The sequence below is a fragment of the Sminthopsis crassicaudata genome, chromosome 2, assembly GCF_048593235.1.
Source record: "Sminthopsis crassicaudata isolate SCR6 chromosome 2, ASM4859323v1, whole genome shotgun sequence".
Classification (NCBI taxonomy): Eukaryota; Metazoa; Chordata; class Mammalia; order Dasyuromorphia; family Dasyuridae; genus Sminthopsis; species Sminthopsis crassicaudata.
This window is the reverse complement of record NC_133618.1, coordinates 367,165,005-367,174,370: the sequence shown is the minus strand read 5'-3', so window position 1 is coordinate 367,174,370 and position 9,366 is coordinate 367,165,005. Positions and strand designations below refer to the sequence as shown.

General features: G+C 39.7%; 1 protein-coding gene across 2 annotated transcripts in view; it reads left to right on the top strand.

The window, feature by feature from the left end:
- The first annotated feature begins 393 nt into the window (after positions 1-393).
- The window catches only part of ASPG (asparaginase), a 123,980-nt gene continuing 115,007 nt past the window's right edge, over positions 394-9,366 (top strand). The window contains exon 1 of one of the 2 annotated variants that reach the window (XM_074291058.1): positions 394-508. In XM_074291058.1, the coding sequence (XP_074147159.1) occupies positions 490-508 (19 nt within the window). In that variant the 5' untranslated portion in view covers positions 394-489. Of the gene's footprint in view, positions 509-730; positions 936-9,366 lie in introns of those variants that run through there. The other variant, XM_074291057.1, reaches the window with a different exon arrangement.

Below are 9,366 nucleotides of genomic sequence, written 5' to 3'. Positions count from 1 at the left end.
GGAACCCTTTAGTCCTTGGGTGAAAAGTGACTCTGATAAGGTCTGAGAAGCAGATCTGGTTAAAATTGCTTTGATAAAAAGCTGCAGGTCCTTGCATCCAACTATACCATTTCTAGACCTACAAAGAGGTCAATGAGGAGGTCCCACAAGAACACAAATATTTGCAGCGACTTTTTGTGGTGGTGCCAAAGAAATGGAAAGTAGGGGAATCCCTAATCAGCTGAGGAGTGGTTGAATAAATTATTGGGTTCGAACATAATAGAATACAATTGTGCTGTAAGAAAGGGGACAATTTCAGAGAAGTCTGAGACTCGTAAGCATTGATTCTGAGTTAAGTAAATAGAATTAGGTAAATAATTTTGTAACAGCTACAGTGTAAAACTAAGCAAATTTGAAAGACTATTCCAGTCCACTAACCTGATCCTAAGAATTCTTAGGTTCAAGGAAACTCCTTAGCCTCGAGGGAGGGTTGTGGCTAGCTCAAGGTGGATGAATGGAGTGGGAGGAGGTAAGTGACAATTTCCTAATCTGACCACCTGATGCTAACTAAAATCAGCGTTCCTTTGTTTGAGCCCGCTATCAGGAAGTGGGGGTCAGTGGTGGCCGCGGGCAGAACTGGGCCTTTCTGCAGGAAGAGTAACAGAACTAGCTCCCGAGTCAGCCCTCTCTTCCCAGAGGGTGGGGGGAATGGGTAGGAGCCTCCCTCCTCCACCTTCCGTTTCTGTCCGGGATGGGGAGGAGGATGCAGCCTATCTGGCCCCGGGGAATGGGGGCGGGGCGGAGGCGGGCACCCTTTGGGGATAGTTTCCCCGGCCCCTCTCAGGGGCCCAGGCATTCGGGGACCAGGCTGGCCATGGCGCGGTCGGGGGATTCTGTGCGGAGGCTGTTAGCCATCTACACCGGAGGCACCATCGGCATGCGGAACCTGGACGGCGGTAAGTACCGGGGTGGCCCCGGGGGAGGGAAGCGTGCACGTTGTGGGACTGCCGAGTTTCTTCTGCCCACCCTCCCATCCGCCATCATCCGATGCGGCGAATCCTTAAAGTCCTCTGGGAGCGGGGATGCAGGTGTAGGCCGGGCGGTTCCCACGTAGCAGTCCCTCCTGCCGAAGGCTCGCCTCCTTGGGAGCGGCGGTGGGTGCCAGTGCCGGTGGCCTCCCATGCTGGGGCAGGGCGCTCTGCTGGGTGGTCTGGCCGGACTGCTCGCCTGTTGTAATAGAAAGGGAAGCGCTCTCATTGGGAAAGTTACTTCCAGGCTCCAGCTTCACTTTGTTCATCTATAAAAAACAGAACTCAGGACCAAGTGACCGCTGGCTTTAATCCTTTCAGGCTTTAACTTTTTCTGGCGTTAACTTTCCGTGACCCGGTTCGGAAGACACTGGGGCAAGTAGCCACAAACTTTTTAAAACTTTCTCCCCTCTCCCCTTTCCCCGTATTCACACCCTCCCTCCCCCGCCTCCCTAGCGGCATGATTTCGGTTCATCCTCCAGTGCCAGCTGCCATCTCACCCCAGGGTCATGCCTGTGGAGCCTATGGGGCACTGTAGAAATCACAGATTTAGGAGCCAAAGGCCCAAGGGAAATGAACTGCCTTTCCTGAGGAGGACTCGCCTGGGTACGAGGAGCACATCCAGAAGCCACATTCTCTGACTCCGCATTGTCAGCCAGCCCAAGGCAACCGGAGGCAAGCATTCCTCTAGAGACCGAAGCCCACACTGATCCAATGTCTGTGATCTTTACTTGTCATTGACTATTGCCAGTGTGAAGCAAGGCTTAAAACGGTGAAGATGTGCCGGATATCAAACCCCGGCAATATGAAACAGCAAAATCCCAAGGAGCTCACTATCCAGTGGGGAAGACAACAGGCAAACAAATACACACAGATGAACTTTATACAGGATAAAGGGGAAATAATTAACAGAAGAAGATACTAAAATTAAGAGGGATTGGGAAGGCTTTGTCAACCCGACTGGAACCAGCCTCTTACTACCGGTGGCTGGAACCGAACAGAGCAGGCTTGAGACAGGAAAGTCAGGGTACAAACAGAAGTTTAATTAATTTCAGAGTGAGGAAAACAATTCTCCTGCAGTGGAGAGGCCCAAGATACTGATACCTATGGCTTCAAAGTGAGCTGGAGCCCTGACGGTGAGGGGTCACAGGCACGGTGTCATAAGTTTGATTCCTAGCAGGACTTCATGTTTCTCCAAGTCCAGAGACCACCTGTTGCCAGTGGGAAGCAATTCTGTGATTTTATTAAGGCTGAGGGTCATCCAGAGGGTGAGCTCATCCAGAGCTCAAAGGATTGTTCTTATGCCAAGCTCAGGACACAGCCTGCTTTGCTGGGTGTTAGCTTTGGGAAATGGAATGCTTCCAAATATCTTGACAGTTTCCTATAGAAAATGGGATTTTTATCTGGGAGTGAAGAAACAAGAATATAGAGAGGAGAAGGGAACATTGCTAGCATGGAGGACCATAAAATGCCTGGAGCTAAGATGTGGAATATCTTGTTTGTTGAACGGCTGGGATGCTTGTGTTAGATCAAAATATTCAGGAAAGCTTACACTAAAAAATTGCTGGAAAGAGGGGTGGTGCTGGGGTAGGTCTGATTGAGTTTTGAATGACAATAGGATTTTGCATTTTATCCTGGAGTGTGGAGCCACTACAGTTTTAGGAAGACCCTTCTAGAAAAGCTAGAGTAGCATACTGCAGAGAGAGCCAACCTTGGTTTCAAATTCTGCCTCTATGCTATGTGATTACAAGCAAGCAATCTTATCTCTTAATGCCACCAGTAACTTTCTTGGAGAATGCTGTAGAAATTAGGGATGTTTAACACAGTTATCTAGATAGCCCAATGAATAGAGTGGTCTTACTGGAGTCTGGAAGACTGAGTTCAAATCAACCTCAGATACTTAATCAGCTGTTTGATTTCAGGCAGTTTTACTCAACTTCTGCCTGCTCAGTTTCCTCAACTATAAATCAGGGATAACAGTAATGGTGACCTCCCTGGGTTGTTATGAGGATCAAGAAACAACTTATTTATAAAGCCCTTAACAGGTGGGGACTAGTGCAGATTAGATACTTGTTTCTTTCCTTTCATTATCTCCTTTTATCCTCATTGCTACTTTCTGAGGTACAGTTTATATGCTTAGACATTTAGTTGTTAGACTCCAAACTCAAATCCAGCAAACCACATGTCTACTAGGATCAATTCCATTCCAGAATCTATGATATATGCTGGGGTTGCAAAGACAAACGAAATAGTTCCTGCCTTTGAGGAAGCATAAATTCTATTGGAAATAGCAACATATACATGTAGATGTCTATAGAAAATAAACCCTAGGTTTATGGGGAAAGCAACAAGAAATGAGCAGAGGGGAAGATCAGGAAAGGCAAGCAAGAAGTGATGCTTGGGCTGTCCTTGGAAACAAACTGAGGATTCTAAGAAGTATGAGACGAAAGAATCCAAGTCTCCTGGCTTATTGGAATAGAAATACAAACTGGGCAGGGAACGTTTTTCCAGCCCAGACTTAGATGCTGCCCACATTATTGCCCTCTTATAAGAACTTCTAAATGATGGTGGGGACATTGGGGAATGATTCCTCTAGGTTTCCTCCTTGCTTCTTAGCTGTGCTGATAATTATGGCAGATAAAAGAGAGTTCAATAATATCGTGGACCTCTGGACCTCACCCTCTTCTCCTCCTCCTCCTCATCTTATAAACAGCTAAGATTTTGGTGACACTGTGGTTGGCTTTATGTATACTGAGAGGTCTTAACATTTGGACAGCTCCAGTATAATGAAAGAAGGATTGGATTTTGAAGCTGGAGATTTGGATTTTAGCCCTGGCTTCTACTTTCTCTTCTGTCCTGAACAAATAAATTCTCTCCGAGTCATTAAGGCAGGGCAGGATAGGCTCCTGTGGTAATCCATGGATCCCTTCTCAGAAGAATGTTTGCAAAAGCATAAAATAAGAGATATAGGATCTGAAGAAACCAATTTTATGGAAATACAGTAATCAAAGTATATTTTGGAAAAAGGGATAATAAATATTACTACCATCCTACAAGTGGCTTTAGGAAAAAGTCTTTTGACGAACTTGAAAGAGAGCATTATCACCTTTGACTATTATCATTAGTTTATCTGGCTTTGACTTACTGTGTGACCTTGGATAATCCTGGGTTTTAGCATCTTCTGTCCAAAGAAGAAGATAGCCTATTGGACTTCTAAGGTTGTAAGGTTCTTTGAATCTGTGAGACTCACCTAGCTTGAGGCATTAATAATTAACTAGGTCATTATGTTCTCTGGAGGCATCGATCACAGCAAACTTGTTTGGGATGTCACTGTTGAAACAACTCTTGCTTTCATAGGGTAAACAGAGCTGTTCCTAGGGTGGGAGGATCAGGCCTTGTACACTTCTTCCAAAGTTCAGAGAACTGAGCTTGGCAAGGGGGAGGTGGAGAAGCTACTGTGAAAAGGATGTTTCCTGATTGCAATAGGAGTATAATTAACCTTTCTGTATAATATTTTGGGCTTTGTAAAATGCCTTACCCCATTTGATTCTTTTTCAAAATGTTTTATGGATATTTTTCTTCTTAATATTGATGATATTACCTTCTCCAGATTCAACTCTTTTTTGTGGTATAGAAAACAACTAAGTGAAAATGTCCTGTACTATGTCTGACAATGATAGTCCATCACAGTGGCCTTCTATTTCTCTGCCACAAGGGAGAGGAATAATGTTTCAGCGTCTCTTCTGGGTCTTTATTGGTTTTTCAATCATATACAAGTTTTTTTAAGTGATTTTATTTCATTTATCTTGCTATAGTCACTGTGCATATTATTTACCTGTTTTCTTCTGCTTATCTCAATTTGCATTAGCAGTTCATACAAATTATGACTAATATTCTGCTGCATGTTTTAAGCATATGTCAGTCAGAAACAATTAAAAAAATTAATTTATCATTTTAAATCCAAGCGTTTCTAGATAAGACAGAAAAAATGAGACATAAAGATAAGAGTACTAGCTTATCACCTATAGTCCATCACCAAATTCCTAATCTAGGATGACTTCCCTGATCAGCTTCTGATAGTGTTCACATTCATGCCAAAGACATTTACTTAACAAGTAAATTTGAAGTAACATTTGTAGGAATCTTAAAGAAAAAGTGAATATTATAAATATGATAAAATTATCATGAAATTATATGATAAAAATGATTATATGATAAGATTATCTGATAAAATGATAAAATTATCATTCATATTTGATATGATAAAAATAATATAAAAACAATATTATAAAATTCAGTTTTGGTTTAATATTTTATTCCATTATTCTATCTCCTAAAACTATTTAATTCCTTCTTTGACTAGGGCTCTCTAGTAATAATCTAAGGGACTTCTTTTCCTTTTTACTGAAGGGATCTGAGTATTGATCACAGGAAGGGCTCTCAAAGCCCATAACTCTTAGCTCTATATGGGGAAGATCACTTTTTAACTAATTTAGAGATTTCTTGTCCTAAGTTTCAAGCTTTTATTCTTGACCTTTTACACACTTTCTGAAAGAAAGTATTTAAGAAAGAATTTTAGTAAAGGGTATTGTTTCCTGAGAAGTTTGATTTAATTACTGATGAAGTTTCCTTCTTTTTGTTAGTTTAGAAAGAACTTTAGACTGGAGAAGTATTGACATCTTAATATTTTATCAGTGATATTCAAAGCAAATGCTGGGTGTTCCAAATATCTTATTGAAAGTTTAAAACTGCATGTAGACTTTTGGACCACCCTGCATTTTCCCCTCCTCGCTTTCTACCCCCACTGTGCCATTTCTCTTCTAATTCTGTCTTCATAGACTTTGTTCATGAAAAAGGGTTTTTTTTTCATTTAATAGTATTTTTTCCAATTACATGTAAAGATAATTTCCAAAATTCATTTTTGTAAGATTTTTGAGTCCAGTTTTTCTCCTTCCATCTCTTTCCTATCCCCCTAAGATAGCAAGCTATCTGATATAGATTATACATGTACAATTATTTTAAACATTTCCATGTTAGTCATGTTATGAAAGAATAATCAAAACAAAAGGGAAAAGCCAGCCACAAGAAACAACAAGAAAAAGAAGAAAATAGTATACTTTGATCCATATTTAGTCTCCATGGTTCATTCTCTGGATGTGGATGGCATTTTCCATCCTAAGTCTATAGGAATTGTCATGGATCACTCTTTCTGAGAAGAGCAAATCCTATCACAATTGATCATCATAGGATCCAGCCATTACTGTTTACCTTTTGCTGTCACTTTGTACATGAAAAAGAGTTTTAATTTTATATTGTCATCCTTTTTGATTCTTATACCCTAGTGAGGCATATAATGAAAGTTATATTAATTCTACTTATCTATTCAGAAACTGAGGTTCAAATACAGAAACTTGTCTTAAGATCACACAGCTAGTAAGTTTCAGAGTCAGGTGTCTTGATCCAAGTCCAGCAATTTGCACAATAGAGGAGGCAGCACTGTAGTAAACGAATCATGCTAGATATAAAGTCAGAAGAGACTCAGTTTGAAATATCACTTCTTGATACTAGCTCTGTGACCACAACCATGACCAAAACTATGGCAAACTCCTCCTCGTATAGATATCCTGCAGGGTTGGCAGTTCAATTTCTTTTCCTCTGTAAACCCCAAAACCTATGCAAATCTTAGTTGCTAATGCTGCAGCTACCAGGAATAATTGATCTTCACTGATGTCCTTCCCTTTTCTGAAATAAGGAAAATTGTTGCCATTTGATTCAAAATTAGACACTTTAGGGAGATAGCATCTCTTTGAGAATAAAAGACAACAAGAAAAAGACACTATTTAAGACTTTTGATGAAAAGTGCCATCTACATCCAAAGAGAAAGATGGAGACAGAATGTGGATCAAAGCTTAGTATCTTTACCCTTTTGTTGTTTGTTTGCTTATTTTTTATTTCTTTCTCTTGTTTTTTCCTCTATTCATCTGATTTTTATTGCATAGCATGATGATGGAAATAATGTTTAGAAGAATTGCACATGTTTAAATTATATTGGATTGCTTGTTATTTTGGGGAAGAGAAAAATTTGGAATACAAGGTTTTGCAAAGGTGAATATTGACAACTATCTTTACATGTATTTGAAAAAATACAATACTATTAAAATTAGACACTATTTTGAAAAATACTAAAGACTAAGTTTATGTGAAAAAATTCTGTGGGTCTTAGTGAAACTCAAGTTAATGTGATTCAACTGTGTAACATGGTAGTCAAGAAAAACTATACAATCTTGGACTTTCTAAAGAGAAGCTCTGATTCCAGAACTAGGGAGATTGATACCTTGGGTTGACTTTTGTTCCAAGCAGACTCCATGGGCATATTTCTGGGATCCTATTTTAGGAAACTCATTAGTAAGCTAGAACACATCAGTAGTATTTTATTTTCCCAATTATATCTAAGGTTTTGAATTCTAATTTTTTCTCCTTCTGTCCCTTACCTCCCTCCCTCCCCATGATATGAAGCAATTTGATATAGATTACTCATCAAACTAGCTTTATAAGTTCCTTGAAAATAGGGAGAGTAGGAGCAGCCAGTTGGCATAGTAGATAGAATACCAGACCTGAAGTCAGGAGGACCTGAATTCAAATCTTGTCTCAGATACTTAACATTGCCTAGCTGTGTGACCCTAGGCAAGTCACCCCAATTGTCTCAGAAAAAAAAAAGTGAAAGTAGGGAGAGTATCATTTTTCTGTGCCTTGTCCAGTGCCATGTTTGCTATAGAGGTTTAACAGATGTGTATTGAATTGCCCTGAAGGAATTGGGAAAGGTGCTCTTGGGCAATGTACAAGAGAACACTTATCTTTAAATATATAAAGAGTGGATATGGGGATGTATGGGATGTTCAGGGAGGACTTTTCTTTATGTATCCATCGGTTGTGTTGATTTTTTTCATTTTCTCTCTAAAAAGAAACAGGAAATTGTAATTTCTCTAAAAAATTCTGTTATTTGGGATGGTTTTCTGGGAGGGATAAAGAGCATCGGTAGTTGGGATGGTGATGATGTAAGAAACAGAAGATTAAAAAAACAACAACCCTATTTTAAAAAATTATCATTGGTTCTTTTAATTTTTCTTTGTATCCCTGATGTTTGACACAGAGCCTGACACATAGTAGGTGATTAATGAATGCTTAATGCTTAATTCCCAACAGTTAAAAGTGTTCATACATAGAATGGGTGCTAATGAATTCAGGAGGCAGCTAATTCTTTGTTCCAGAGGTTGGATAACCATTTCTTGGGAGGTATAATTGAGATTCTTATTCAGGATCTCTGATTTCCCCTATAATAACTTTCTTTCTTTTTTTTTTCCCCTGAGGCAATTGGGATTAAGTGACTTGCCCAGGGTCACACAGTTAGGAGTGTCTGAGATGAAATTTAAATTCAGGTTCTCCTGACTTCTGGGCTAGTGTTCTATCCACTGCACCACCTAGTTGCCCCTCAGCTTTTTATTTTCAAAATACATGCAAAGATACTTTTTGCAAAAGCTTGTGTTCCAAATTTATCTCCCTCCTTTTCCTCACTCTCTTCTCCTAGATAGCAAGTTAACCAATATAGGTTAAACAGGTACATATTTCCATGTTTACCCAATTTCCCTTCTAATTCAGAGAACCTATGATTCTATATGTCATATGGTTTCCATGAGAAAAATATTTTTCCTAAGACCAAAATAATCCATATGTAGATAATTGCTCTCTGAAAATAAAAAGTCAAAAAAAGAATCAGTTCCTATGCTTAGGGAGCTCGCGTTCTAACTGGCCTGACAGCATACATGTAGTCAAATTTTTATGACATTTCGTATTCATAAACAAGGAGTCTTCCGCTTTTGTATATGTTTATAAATCTGGATTTTTGTATGATTCCAGAAATCATGTCCTACCTGAATTTGAGACTGTGAGGCTATCATTGGCTTCTTAGCAGCAACTCAACCTTCTACTTTTTCTGCTCACTCTGATAACATGGTTTTGGCTTTGCTTTTTGATGATCTGTAGCTGTTATAAAACATCTTTCTGCAGCTCTTCAAAAAGGGCTTGGACAAGGAGAGAGCCAAGATGTAGGAAGATGCTTTGGTGCAGGCAAATTCCTTTTCTTGACTTCCCCCAACTTCAGGGGATTTTAGATTTGACAAAAAGGCAAACTACCTAGAAAGCTTTTTGATTCTGACTTGTAAAGGGCTCTTTGGGCATGGGGAGAGAAAAGAAAACAAGCAAACAAGCAAATAAGAGAATGGTGGTATGGAGCTAGAAATGCATGTCCAACTTGCTTTTAACTCTCATCATGGCACCTGGTATAGTCATTTTCCAAGTTCTG